This window comes from Corvus cornix, chromosome Z, assembly GCF_000738735.6.
Source record: "Corvus cornix cornix isolate S_Up_H32 chromosome Z, ASM73873v5, whole genome shotgun sequence".
Taxonomy (NCBI): domain Eukaryota; kingdom Metazoa; phylum Chordata; class Aves; order Passeriformes; family Corvidae; genus Corvus; species Corvus cornix.
The window spans coordinates 48791609-48806548 of record NC_046357.1 but is presented as its reverse complement, the minus strand read 5'-3'; the positions used below and the strand labels follow the sequence as shown (position 1 = coordinate 48806548).

General features: G+C 40.1%; 1 protein-coding gene across 1 annotated transcript in view; it reads left to right on the top strand.

The window, feature by feature from the left end:
• Positions 1–1187: 1187 nt before the first annotated feature.
• Positions 1188–14940, top strand: part of HSD17B4 (hydroxysteroid 17-beta dehydrogenase 4) — a 64218-nt gene continuing 50465 nt past the window's right edge. Inside the window, exons 1-9 of the mRNA XM_039566969.1 lie at positions 1188–1293; positions 4162–4215; positions 7792–7899; positions 8429–8488; positions 9495–9516; positions 9621–9667; positions 10393–10477; positions 12145–12332; positions 14759–14850. Coding sequence (XP_039422903.1) covers positions 1233–1293; positions 4162–4215; positions 7792–7899; positions 8429–8488; positions 9495–9516; positions 9621–9667; positions 10393–10477; positions 12145–12332; positions 14759–14850 — 717 coding nt within the window. The 5' untranslated portion in view covers positions 1188–1232. The remainder of the gene's footprint in view (positions 1294–4161; positions 4216–7791; positions 7900–8428; positions 8489–9494; positions 9517–9620; positions 9668–10392; positions 10478–12144; positions 12333–14758; positions 14851–14940) is intronic.

Below are 14940 nucleotides of genomic sequence, written 5' to 3'. Positions count from 1 at the left end.
TTTAACTGCTCGATATAGAAAGTTCCCACAACCAGGGCTGAAAGCAGTGATTTGGATAGGGAAATAGTACATAGAGCAAAAAAAAAAAAAAAATTGCACACCATAAACTGTAGGGTTAATATAAAAGAAGTAACTGTGGATTAACTTCAAACGGAGGCGTGATGTCTTACACCAGGGCAGCCTGGTCTCACAACCCAGCCTGGCAACGGCCTCGTTGGACACGTGGATATGTCTGACAGGACAGCCCGCTCCTTCCCACCTTTCACAACCTCTTCCCTTCCCTCCTCTATCCTCTCCTCTGCATTGCTTCCTTCTCCTTCCTTTTCCTTTTCTTCCTCCATCCTCCCCTCCATATCCCTTCCTTTCTCCTCCCCAGCTCTTCCTTTCCCCTCTCCATCCCTTCTTCTCCTCTTCTCATCCCATTGTATTGTGTGGAAAATCACACCATGAAAAGCCAGTGTCCACAAAGGAGACAGAGGAGTCCTCCAACTTTGTCTGAATAAAGGGAGCGAGTCCACCGGGGCACACGTCGGCGGGGTTTTCTCTCTCGAGGTTTCAGAGGGCACAGCCTCCTTTCATCCTAAATTCCCGGCCGCATGTCACCCTCTTCCTTTCCCCACTGGCTGCGGTACTAAGAAGGTACAGCCTTCCCGAACGGCCTACCACATATCCCCCCTTGAACCTACTGTTTTACCCCAAAGTTCAGAAACTCAAGCTTGTGCAGACCCTTGTCTGTTTCGGGAGCCAAGCTGTCTGGGTTCTGTAGCAGACCTGCTGCCCAAAGTTACTAGAGACATTAAAACCCATTTCCAAGATGTTAACACCCATTCATACCTTCGCCAATAGAATTGTTTGTAAATACATCAGCACACATCTTCCCGATCACTTTTCCCTCCCCATCCTCTCCCTTTCTTTATCCCTTCCTCTCCTCATCCCATCCCATCATATCCCTTCCCTTACTTTCCACAACCCTTCCTCTCCCCTCCTTCCAGCCCTTCCATTCCCCATCCTTTTCTTTCCCCTTCCTTTCCCTTTCTCGTCCCATCCCGTCCCGTCCCACCGCACACTACAGTTCCCAGCGGGCTGCGGTGCTGGCGCATGCGCGGTGCCGGCGCGTCTCCCCGCCCCGTGGCGCTGGGAGGGCGGGGGCCAGGGCCGGGGCCGGGCAGTGGGGCCGAGCGGCGCAGCGGGGCTTGGACCGGCAGCGCAGCGGGGCCGGGTGGCGCGGAGCGATGGCGGCGGCGGGGCTGAGGTTCGACGGGCGGGTGGTGCTGGTGACCGGCGCCGGAGGAGGTGAGCGCTAGCCGGGGGTTCCTCACCCGCGGGAGGCGGCGGAGTTGCTCGGGGACAGCCCGGGCGGTGCGGGCTCCGCGCAGCCGCCGCTGCCCGCGGCCCTGGCAGGTGCCTCGGGGGCGGCCGGTCCGGTTTCGCGGGGAAAAGCGGGTTGTTTCCCTCAGAGAAGGGAAGCGGGGCTGCGGGGGAGGCGCTGTCCCTGCCGGCCCCGGCCGTGCCAAGGCTGTGCAGAGGTCACGGCCGTGCCTCCTGCTGCCCTCAGAGCTGCTGCCGTCCGAGCGCGGCCCGGCACTGCTCAAGTTGGTAACCTCTCCGAACGCGTGATTTGTGCTCTTTAAACACGGGGAGCAGCGCCGTTGCTCCCCGGTCAGCAGTGGATGTCCTGGTATCCTAATTCCTTCCAGTTGTGCCTTGGACCTAGTGGCTGAGGCGTGTGACCCGTGTGGGTTTGGCACAGTGCTGCTCCAGCAGGGGTTTCACGTGTGCCACCGGTGCTGCAGAAAGCAGCCGCCCACCTGTTGCTGCCTTCCCCGCCCGCGGTGCTCCCAGGAGCCGGCCTGGAGGCAGGTGGGAGCGGGCAGCAGAGGGGAGAGGGAAGGACTGACCTCTGGCAGCAGCAGGGCTGGCCTGCGCTGTTGGTGGTCTGTAGGCGTGATCTCTCCAGGGAACGTGGTCTGCAGTGGAATGCTTGGTTTTGCCAGGAAGTGTTTTTGTATTTGTTATTATGGCGTGGAGTTGGTTGGTTGAGGTTTTTGTTGTTTGTTTCTTCTCCCTTATTTTTTTTCCTCTCTCTGCATCCATGCTTTGACTTTTGCCTACTATCATAGTTAAGCAAAAATACGAGCTGTCAGTGTGGATGGGTGAGAGACAAAGTTAGTGCTTACGATGAGCTGCTTAGGAAACTTGTTCTACCATACTCTGAGAAGGTTCTGCCCTCCTGACAGTGGAGTTTTGCTCTCATTTTGTGGCACTGCACATAGCCAGAGGAGTCATTTTGGGGCCCTAGATTAAGTGATATCTTGTGAAGAAGATGTTTTGGTAAGCACTGAACAGTCCATCTACATCATCTGAAGGTGACCAACTTGATAATAATTCAGAGCAGGTTTTTTAATGGTGCTTTTCTGCTTTTACTGCATCTATATTTATGGGCTTTTCCGTTTATAGTAGGTTTCACTGAAGAACAGGTTAAGACCTTGCGTAATAGCAAAACAAGGTCAGTGTGGCAGTAGCAAACCTTCCAAAAAGCATTGCACCAAGTAAAAGTTGCTTGTCATAAGTGTGTGTACAGTGACCCTTGTACTCCTAGTGTTAGACTGCTTGAAAATGGTTTGTTAATAGAGAAAACTCCCCTTGGATGTTTTATTTCACAACAGCTTCTTAATAAGTGGTTGATTAAATTTAAGCCAAGATAAAGGGAGGTCCTATTATCTATGGATTAGTTCTCCTTTTGCTTTTATTTTATTTACAACACTGTAGTTAGACTGCATTACTAATAGCATTGTTCTTCAGCGTTGATTTTTTGGATGCTGGTGAACAGATCTAAGCTGGGAATTTATTTAGACATGTGTATCACTAATTTGTGTTAAAGTGATGCCTGTTTTCACATACACAGATACCTAAAAAGTGTTTCTTTTCACTTTGAGCAGATCCTTTGTGAATTACTGTTCCTGCCTGTGTTGGGCATTGTTTGTGCAACCTATCTTGGTTTTTTTAAAATTAGTTTTGATTCTGAAGCATTCGATCCTTGCTTAGCAGTTGAGAAGGCCAGCACATATAACTGGTCTGGGTTTTGTGCACTTCTCATTTGTGTGGCTTTTCAAAACAAAGACAAAAAAAGATTTTCTTGGACTTGGGTTACATGAGGCAGTATGTGTATGCACCTCACATGTGATACTCTCTGTTGCAGAGGCCTGAGGAAGCCTTAAGGAAATTTTCAGCTTGTTGCTGTGAGATAAGTGTGCTTCAAAACAGTCTGAACAGTTCTTATTTTTTCCCCCCATTGTCTTTTGGAGAACTGCTTTGAATGTCCTGGTGAGGGGCAAAGAGATACTGTTTGCATTCTGAGAAACTTCTTTCTGACTGATCATCTTGTGATCATTCAAATGGCTTTTTCTTTTGAAATTAATAAAAAAGGATCATTGCCATTGATCCAAATAACTTTTGACTGGTACAGTGGATAATATATCTGTAAATCATTTATTTTGATGAATGTTAAACACAACTAGAATCTAAGCCAGAGTGAAGATCCAAGAACCTCGCTTTCGTATGTGATGCAGAAATTACAGTCTTCTCTTAGGATAGGCAAACTATGTATGTGTTTGATTAACTGAGGTATTAGGCATTTCTTTGTATGTAAATGATTTTGTCAATACATCTTCAGTCACAGTTAAATTTTGTTTGGTTTCTTTTTCAAATAGTAACTTTAACTAGGGAAGTATCTTATTCACTTAGAATGTAATTAATTAACTTGAAACATGCCCTCCTTCAGTGTTACATCAGGACATTAGAGGTTCTTCCTTTCAAGTGTATTTTTCTATCACAAGAACAAACTCAGCAGCATACAGCTTTCCCAGATGCTTCTGTTGAATGCAGTAACAAAGAGTAAGCATGGTTTATTTGGATTTTTTTTTCCTCTTGACTGGAGGTTTTGTTTACTATTTATCTGTTTGTTTACTTTTATATTTTGTTCTTATAAAAGACTTAGAACTCCTGGGGGAAATAATGTTTTACTTTGAACCTCCAAGGTGTTTGTGTTGAATTGGTGCATTTTTCTTAACACAATAATTTTTGTGTAGCTTTTGTCTGAATTGTGATCTGGGTAACAAAGTCACTCTTGTTTTTAACTTTTTTTTTTTTTGTTTAAACTAGGTTTGGGCAGAGCATATGCTCTGGCTTTTGCTGAAAGAGGTGCTTCAGTAGTTGGTAAGTTTTATCTTAACTAACTTGATCTAGGCAGTAACCTTTGCCTTTTCACATAGCTTGCATTCAACAGTCCATGGCCTTTTTGACAGTAACCTTTGCTATTTAATGGTTTTCTGTCTTATCTTTTGCTGTTTAAATTTTGCTTCTAAGCTTTATTTTCTTATGAAACAAGTTGCCTAAGTTTGTCCAAGGGCTTACCTTTGCTGGAAAGCCTGTTGGAGTCAGATAATTTCCTAGATTTGACTTTCATCTGTGCATACAAGTCTTTACCACAATCTGAGGCCAGAGAATGTGTTGTCCTAGGTAAATACTGCTCAGAAGCTTCCAATATGACCATGTGAATATGCGAATATGTTGCCTTATAGTGCCTTTATAAATTTTATATCGTTTATAAAATTTCATAAAAATTATTTGGTTTTACTTCATTGATTAAAAATGAGTATGTGTGTAGACAACTATAAAAAAATATCTAGGTTGTTTTTTCTTTTTTTTCTGGTAATTGCCATCTTTGATACTTGCTGTATTTACCATGGACGTGAATAATTTATGTTGAGTTCTTATTTAGCAAAAATTATGTCACTAAAGCAGCCCAAATATTTTGTGTTGACTCTCTGTAGCTGGTGGTGGTCTGGCTTTCCAGAATGATCTGAAAGAAAATGCATTCTGTTGCCTGATCACAGCTAATGCTCCTTTATCTCTTGGCCTTATTGTGTAATAACTAAACAGTAAGTTAAGAATTGACTGTAAGGGCAACTTCTTGTTTCCTTTTGGAAACTTCACAGTTCAGCTTGTCTTACAGTATTACCTCTACATGCTTGTATTTGTTTCTCTTGTTCTCTTACGATTCTGAATTCAAAGAGTTGAGAAGTTACTTGTATAAACATTTAGTGTTTTAAAACTGGAGCAGATTGAGACTTATGCCTTGTGTCTTTAAAACAAATTCCCTTTTTAAGTTATGGAAATGAAGGTATGTTGTAAGAACATACCTTCAAACCAAATACTCCAGAAGAATGTTTTCAGTTGGAAGGATAATGCTAGGTTCCAACATGGCACCTTTGTCCAGTCCTGCATCTCTGTTGAGTGAGTGGCCGTTGGTGTGTTAGACTTACAAGAGCAAGCTAGGTGGAAAACTCCCTGTTCTCATCAACCAAAGGCTGCCTGCTACCACTATTTTTTGTCATTCTTTCTCTCTTTCATGCCTGTCATCAGGAAAAGTTGAAAGCAGGAGGAAAGGATCGTTTGCTTTTTTCTTGCTTCATATGTCATGTCCTGACCTGCTGTTTCTTCCAGTCTGAGGGCTCTTGTGTTGCTGTTTCAGTTTAGCTTAGAGTCATGCTTTTGAAACATCTCTCCTGATACATTATTTTATTTGTATTTTTGTTTGCATAGTGAAATGGTAGTGAATTACATGAGTCCTTTATAAAACAAACTGGAAGATGCAATCCAGAAGCACACCTACGTTGTTCATGTGTGTTTGGTTTGTGACGCTAGACTACAGCAAGAAATGAGCTGGCTTATTTTTAAAAAAACTTGCGCTGTATGTGTCAGGTCCTCAGCACCGTTTCACCCTTCAGGCTTGCTTCTGCTGCTCTGCTAATGACACACTCATAGCCTCAGAGGAATTCTTCTCTGAGGTTCAGACTATAACCATGCTCTGTCACAACTACTGCAGTCTCTGGCTCTTTTCTGCTGTATGTTTTCAACTGAAAATTGCATGATGTAAAGCTTGGGCTTAAAATAATGTTATTTGTCTATTTTGTTGTTAGGGTTTTTTTTCATTGCTCTAACACTCTCTTGGAGTTATTATTTTCAAAGCCTAGAATAGCTCAACTCTTTCTTGCATACTCATTTTTGTTTCAACTCCATTAGTGCCTGTGCTTGGCCTAATGTACTTTTTTGCCCCTGAAAATTTTCCCAAATATTTAATTAAATTTTTGTCAGCAAAGTACTATTGAAGTGTAGGATAAACATATATAAACTTGTTTGTGATAGAGAGCTGTAAGGTCTTAAAAAGACTGAATGGTTTGTATATATATTTACCACCAAATTATTCACTCTTCTTTCCCAGGACAAGTTAGAAATTCTAGTGTTGTTCCTGACTCACTTTACTTTAATATCATGGATGTTGCAGACTGACCAGTCAGCCTGTGTTGTCTATCCTAACACTTCACTACACTTAGAAATCTTCCTTAGTGCCTCACTTGAATTGTGTTACCTGCATGTTTGGATTGTTAGATATTGATCTGTTAGCTTGGAGATTCTGTCTCCTTTCTTTTTTTGCATCAGTCTGTTAAGGTACTTGTACTTACTGCTTCAGGCTGGGCATCTTTGGGTCTGGTTTGATGGTTGATTGGTTTTTTTTGGGTTTTTTTTGTCATGTTGTATCTGTCCCATTTTGATGCTCTCTTCTTCTGGACTTTGGCATGTTCATTTACATAAATTTTCTGCAGTATTTCTACATTTCTCTTTAAGTGCTGCTCACAAAGCTGCATATAGGATTCCAGATGAGACTTCTTGATCTGGGTAATATAGAATGATTTTGTGATGTGTCATGCAAGCTGTGTTCCTGTTTACATGGAGAGTTTAAAAAAAAAAAAGCATAAAGTGGGTCTATTTCATTCTGTGCTAATACAACAGACTTGCCATTGCTGTTTATCATCAAGACCAGCAAGAGCATCCTGCATATTTTGTGGCTTTCACTGTGTCTGGCTTCTTGAGGTTAGGAGGCAGAAGCTGGAATTCACCATTTCAAAAGATCATTTAGCAAAATACCAGTGTTGCATGTAAATTCAGTCAGTTCTGGCTTTCTTACAATTCCAATTTGAACCCCTTTGAACAAAACTTCCTACCATTTTTTGAAGTTCTTTGTCCAAATACAATGTTTTTGGGATTTTTTGGGAGTGTTTTTGTTCCCCTGGTAATTCCATGAAGCTGTTGGATGTGCAAATACAGGAGTGCAGCAGAGTGTGGCGATGGTACGTTCCAGCTGCTGTTAGTGATGTGTCCCCCAGTGCGGAGAGCAGCCCGGAACAGCTCTGTGTGTCAGGTGGGCCTCCTATCCCACAGGAGCAGGATCTGAAGCTCCAGAGCAGGCACTTCTCACTTTGTTTAGACTGCTGGATCTCTTATTTAGTGGTGTTGACTAGTAACAGTTTGGCTACTCTATTAAACAGGAACAAAGTCTTCATAGTCTTGCTTACAGTTCATGCAATAGTTAGAGACTGGAATAAATTGCCTGTGATTGGGGTATAATCTAGATCTTAATCTCTGAGCTACAACACAATTACAGAGGTAGCCTGGGCAGGGCAAGCAGGTTGAATACATGGTGGAGGGGGAAAAAAAGTTCTATTTTCCATGTTATTTAAAGAAGAAGAAATAATATATGTTGCACTGCTTTTAAAAAAAATAATCATGTGTCCTACTATTTTTTTGTTGTCGTCTCTGGTTTTCAGTAAGATCCAGATGCAGCAGTCTTTATTAATACTCCTTGTAACCTCCAGTGTGATAATGAGGTAAGGACAGACCATGAAGTCTTGAGTGTTAACAACAAAAATTTCATTTCTTTGTCATGCACAGTGAATGATCTTGGAGGTGATTTCAAGGGATATGGCAAAAGCTCCTCAGCTGCTGACAAAGTTGTCGATGAAATCAGAGCAAAAGGAGGGAAAGCAGTACCCAATTATGGTATGTTATTTTTCCAGATCAGTGTAATGTTTTATCTGTAGGAGTAGTGGACATGTTAAATAAAAAGTTGATGTTTCTTAGTGAAAGACTACTACCAGCTTGGCAATAACATATAGATTAAACAAATATAATATCATATGGAGTGGGAAGACAGATGCTAAAAGCAAGTGCATCAATTGCTTCTTTTAATTAAGATTTGTTCACTAATGCCCTTCTCTGTTATCTGATTTTTTGACATTGAAGTATTAAGCAGCTGTCCATCTGGAGTTTTCAGCAGCAAAATGGGAATGGATGATTCTTGCTTGGTTTGCTTCATGTTTTTCTTGCGATGGCAAGTGTTGTGCCATTTAGCCTTACTTTGTGGGATTTGCTTTAGGCCACGTGCAGATAATGGCTGAATTTGAATTTAGTTTTCACTGGGGTTGTACACAATTTATTTTTCTTAGCTCTGTGGAATTAATTGTTAATATCCTGGAAGTGCAGTGTATCCAGTTAATTTTATTTGAAAATTTGTACTTCTTTCTTACAGATTCTGTGGAAGATGGTGAAAAGCTTGTGAAGACAGCCCTTGAGGCTTTTGGGAGGATAGGTACAGTTGCTTAATTCATGTTGAAACTTGTTTGCAAAGGCAAAGCCATTATAAACAGTGCAATTAACAACACATGTATGAACTGTGTGATAACAGTAGTACACACCAATCCCGATGCCTCTGGTCAGTGAAATGTGAATAAGGGGCTTTTAGCTTTTAATCTGAATGGTCAGCTTTTCTGGGTTTTTTGGTGGTTTTTGCTGAAGTTTAAAGCTTAGTATATGATTCTTCTTTTCCTGCCCTTCAGAATTTTGGAGCTCCAGTAGTGGTTAACAATTTCTGTCACAAAACACAGAGTCTATGAAGTGTTACAACTAGCTGCATAGAATTAGCATAGATAATGTTGCTTTCTGTTTTGGAAGCTCTTCTGCTTACATAATGTCAAAATGCATTAAATGAAATGAAAAAAGAAAACCCTGAGGTATTTTATCTAACAGTTAAAGTTCTTTTTAACCATGCAATTGCCACTATTTAAAACCACTTGGTGATTTTAACTCAGGGTTAAATGGCTAAAAGTACATGTAATCAAAGCCAACAGGAACCTAATTAAATATCTGACAAGAAATTGTTATGATCCAGGTTGCTTTATCAGCTTTGTGACTCTAGTTCCTCCAGGTATCATTTGGGCTGCTGCAACAAAGATGGTGGCACAAACTGCATAATTGGGGCGCTCTGAAATTCAAAGCTGGCTTCAAAATGGTACAGGATGGTTGCATCCTGCCGTTATTGGATTCTTAAGTGGCCAGCACTTCATAGCTATGCCTCCCTGTCAGGCTTGGTCCCATTGATGTCCCTGTTGGGTTGAGACTTACCTGTCCTGAAGTATTATGTTGTAATTATTTTCCAAGGGTAGAGTTCATTAATCAGGACAAGGAACTATAGAATATATGGAATATAATGTGTATGTCCAGTGTTCTTGTCTGTATATATTTAGAAGTGGGAGGAAAATAGAAACAGGCTTGTATTTTATCAGTGCATTGAATTAGTTTCCATTTTTTAATTTCAGATATTGTTATAAACAATGCTGGGTGAGTATACCTGACGGTTTTGTCCTTTTTGAGTGTGGGCTGTCCCTTTAATATAAACAAATGTTGATCTTGTGTTTGTTTTGTTTTCCTGATGTTGCATTTAGGATCCTAAGAGACCGTTCATTTGTTCGGATAAGTGATGAAGACTGGGGTGAGTTGATTTTAAAATGGCTTCAGAATGTACTTTCTGTGTGAAAGGTGACAGGTACATCCCTCCCACTGGAACAAGAGAGAAGAGAAGGCGGGGAAGGCTTACCTTTTGCCCTGCAAGCTTAGTGACAAGCTGCTCGCGTTCAGTGTGCAAACCAGGTCTGTGCTGCAATGTGTGGTAGGTGTATGTAGTTCCAAAGGGCTTTTCTTCCCACTACTGGTTGCCAAATGCAGTAAGAAGAAGAGCCATGTGATGACACAAAATAGTTTCTATGAGCAGAACATTCCTCGGGTCAGCACTGAGTGGCTGAATACAAAACAGGCTTAAAAGACTCTGAACTAACTAGAGAGGAAAGCAAGCTCATGTGCCATGAGATGGTGGATGGTAGTTAGCCAGTGGAGAAGACTTCTGCAAAGATAGTCTATCTTCTGTAGTTCTTCTCTGAGTCTGCTTAAGTGCGGGAATTTTGAATGGTTTTGAATTCTGTACAGGAGGGCCCCATCCAAGAGGCAGTGTATGTGGGCAGCCCCCTCATAATCAGTGTATGTTCAGGCAGGCACTAAAAAATGGCTTGTAAAGAGAAAAAGAAAAAGGCCCATCATTCTTTTAGTAACAGTTTCAGAGTGTGAAAAAAGTGTGTTTTTTGTCATGAAGAAGAAACATGTTGCATTTCAAGTTGGGAGCCAAATCCTGGAATTATTAAACTGATATCAATTTGTTCCTAGATATAATTCATAGAATTCATTTGAGGGGATCATTCCTGGTCACCCGAGCTGCATGGAATCACATGAAAAATCAGAAATTTGGCAGGTAAAAATGTGTCTTCTGTTTTGTGATTTTCAGTAGGGTGTAACAGACTGATGCATGCCCAAACAGTGAAGGAAGAGTCTTGCATTCTTTTCTTTCACTTTCTCGGGGCTGAAGCAAAATAAGTTGAAATGTCTTTTCTGACTATCCCAAACAAAAGTTGTAAGACTATAAATATACCATTTCTATTAATGAGGACTGGTTAGAAGCATTTGGTACTTGTGTGTTATGGCAAGTTTAAGGGACTCTTGTTGTGCTCCTTCTTATTCAAATGACTGGTACATGCAGTTCTGCTTGTAGGTTGTGGGTGTTTTTGTTTAATGTTGGGTTGTTGTGGGTTTTTTTGTTTGTTTGTTAGTTTTAACTGTTTAGGCAAATGTACTTTTCTTAAAAGTTATGGGATTGTTCTTAGTCTGTTTTGGTATGTATTAACTCAAAAAGAGTGCAGTGAAATCAGATCTTCTAAATTTTTTCATTTTTGTGGTTTTATCAAAAACCTTATCAAAGCACTGATATGATTATATTAATCTTAGCCATACCCACATACTGAAAACTGTGTGAGCTGTTTTCTCATCCTGTGACCTATATAACTTTCGTTTTCATCCAGGGAAGTGAACTGTGAGGATAGCAGAAATCTTAAGTCTGGGAGTTGAAAATTAAATTACTTCTTCAAAAACAGCTTAAGTCTAGAGTTGCATCCTTTTAGGAAAATGCTTCCCTTGTCTTCTTTTCTGTATTTTCTCAGATAACAGTGGTAGTGAGTGCTTCTGCAGTTTATGTATAGACATGTGCCACCTGCAAAATGCTTGCTTTACATAGAGTTTGTGGCTTTTTTTCATCTTCATCATATTGAGCCAGTACTTGGAACACATCTCTTTACTTAGACTAAAAAGCATTAGATTATTGGCAGTGAGGCAGATAAAAAGAATTAAATATGTTGATCCCAGCTACGCAGTATGTTTACAAGTAGATTTGAACAGAATCTGATAAGGCTTCCTTTAAAAGTGAATATGTAGACCCATTTCTTTTGAATTGAGATGACCTGCAGCACAACTTTTGCTTGCCTCAAACCAGCTGTGAACTACAGTGGTTTTAGAGCTCTCACGTGAGTAGTTCATTCACCTCCGAAGGAATAATGGGGACAGCAAAGAACAAGACTTTCTTGTCTTCTTCTGTCATGCATTTAATGCCTATTAGAATTCTTTGAATGTGAATTCTGTGAGAATGGACCTTCAGGTATTACCAGGTAGATAACAATAAGGGAAATAATTTTCAGTAAAGTAATTTTCTTCTGAGTGCTGAAACATTATTAGCTGTAAGAATAACACCACCTGAAAACTGTTAGAAATGAAAAGAAATTACTTTTCTCTATACTGGACCCAGTGTCACAGAGTGTCCTTCCTAGTTTTGCAGTATAACTCAGAAAGCCTCATGACTTTGTTCATTTTCTGCTACTCTGACAATGCTTCAGGATTTGTCAGATGATTGCTATCCATCAAATATTAAATAGGTACCTGATTGTTAGCGAAAGCAACAAATAATCTTTTCTTATTTGCATACTTTGTTTTGTGGAATATGGAGACTATAATGCCAAAGCTGGAAAATGCTTTTTTGTGGAATCAAATCACTTGAAGAAATAACTTAATTTTTTTCCTCTCCTCTCCCCTAAGAATAATTATGACATCCTCAGCTGCTGGAATATATGGAAACTTTGGTCAGGCAAACTACAGTGCTGCAAAACTTGGCCTTTTGGGTCTTGCAAACACAATTGCAATTGAAGGTCGGAAGTATAACATCCACTGCAACACAATTGCTCCTACTGCTGGATCCAGGCTGACCCAGACCGTCATGCCACAAGGTGAATCATTTAAAATCTACATGTTCTGATAATTTTTAGTGAATTGAAGCACTACAAACTTTCTTATCTCTTAGAAAATGCAAGTTCTTCACACTTCATATACTACAAATTCATTGTTCCTACTGTATTTTTGTCTCTGAACTGTTACTTGCTTTGTCTGTTGTGAGGAATTCTTACTTTCTGCCACAAGATACGAAGCAAGTTTTCTCATTTGCGAAAGCACTTTCATGTGGCAAGGCTCTTCAATTGTAATCTCTTTCAAGATCCTCCTACAGTGGTGGAAAGGCTTGTTTGTTTCATCACATGTGCAGTCAGGCATGTGCACAAGATGTCTGCACTTGTTACAGTGTTGTCTCATTGCAAAATACTGAATTTTTGCACAACATGTCATGTGTGTACTTAGTGGTTCCATGATCAGCAGGAGATGATAGTGAACTGAGTTGCCTAATTTTTCCTTATTGCACAGGTACTAATCTTTGAATGTTTGAACAGATTTTAACAGAGTATTGCATTGGGAAGTCAGTGTAAGGAACATTTTAGGAGACAGTTGTGTGTAAGTGTAAATTTAGTATAAATAGACTGGCTGATTACTTTGGCAAATGACCAGAAGAAAGAAAACTAATTTGGAAAAAAAAAAGTCTGTAAAAGGAAATTGCTCTCAGAATATCTTCTGGAATTAGCCTATTTCATTTTGCTCCTGACCTTTTCCCTGATGATAGGCAGATTTCAAAGCCAAGGAAATCATCACATTTGTCAGACTGATAGACAGGCTATTGGAGAGTAATATATTCTGTATGTTATGCACAGATTGAATGCTTGATTTTGTCTGACTGATGTAACCTGGTTTAGATCTAAATACTCCAGGTGGTCATGACTCTAGCAGTCTTATATGTTGTAGGTTACAGTGATTTATTGCAATTTTTTATAGAAGATCCAAATACATCGAGCATGCAGTATAAAATGGAGTACAGTAGCTGGCATGTTCGGAAGATACTTAATCTACATAGGATGATAAAAACATCTCATAATTTTCTTTCTTAGTCATTTTAAGAAGAGTGGGATCCTTTGGTCTCTCTGTAAGATACTTTCAGCTCTGAGGATTCATTTGTTATCTAGTTCACTCCATCCCTGTCCAGTTTTTCAAATACTCTTAAAAGATTCGAACACCTTTGAACACAACTTTAAAAGCATTTTCAGATGTCTTATCAAATTATCCTTGTTATCTGACTCTTTGTCTTCAGGTGTCTGCAAGCACTTACGATTTTTCATTGCTGTACATTCCCATACATTGTTATATATGTTCAACTTGGTGCACATATTGTTGTTCTTGCTTATAACTCTTAAACGCAGTTTGCATCTTCTGTATGGTTGTGGGGTTTTTTTAACTTCTACCACCTATTTTTTAATAATTTTAATAGTGGATTACAAGCATTAATGCTAATAGTCTAGGGCTAGATTTTGAGGCTAAATTGTGCGTGGCATAAAGTGGAATACTTTGGAAAAGCCTAAGGGGTTTGCTATGCACTTACAACAGCCATTTTAAATGGAATTCAACTTCCTTCTACTTTTATGAAACTTCTAAAAATGATATTCTGTTTACTTTAGTTTTGCTACTAAATAAGTACTCACAATGATAAGCTTTCTCAGCTCTTCATCTGGGAAAACCTGGCTATAACCGAAAATGCTTGATGACCTTTAGCTGAGGAACAGCTATATATCTATTGCTGTTGAAAGTATAATATTCTAAAAGGTGAAAAAAGATATTAAGCAAAGTTATTATTCAGACAGTGGACAGAATATGTGATAAGAGCTGCCTGGAAAACCATACTGTTCCATGACAATGTCTCAATTTTCAGATAGCTTTCTATTGTGCCAGATGTCAATGAAAATCCCAAAATAGGATTGACATGTAAATTTAGCAGGGCTGATAATTTCCTGTACCATTTGGAAAAGTCAGCATTTCCAAGTGAGATAATTCTTAAACAATCAGCAGCTGCAATTATTTTCATAATGTCTTGTCTATATAGCTGACTAGCAGACTAAAAGGAAGATTGCTTGGGTACATCTGTGTCAGGATTATGTGTAGCTGGCTTGTCCTTGTGTCAGGCTGCCTGTCGGATGGAAGTTTAGGAAGGTTATCTGGCTTTGCAGTTGGCATGTAACAGTGTTTGCAACAGTTAAACAGGCTTTCATCTCTCTGGCTGAGAAGCCATGTCATGGGGTTTGGCGGCATATATGTATCTCACGAGTTGTTCCTATTTATTGAATCTTCAAATGTTTCTTTTAGTTTGTCCTTTTGTTTCATGACACAACACTATTGATTAAATTCTTCTGGCGCTGCTGTTCAAAAGAGGGTGTTAGATTAAATAATGTGGTGAAACTGTAGAGTACTTCTATTTCATGATTCTCCTTCTAATTTGCTCTAGATCTGGTTGATGCTTTCAAACCAGAATATGTTGCTCCCTTAGTAGTTTGGCTTTGCCATGAGAGCTGTGCTGAGAACGGCAGTCTGTTTGAGGTAAGTTTTTTTTTTACTTTCATATCCCTCTTTCCCTTCCTTTACTCCTTTCCCCAAAATCAGTTGTTTGTTTTATCTTGTCCAGTCTTA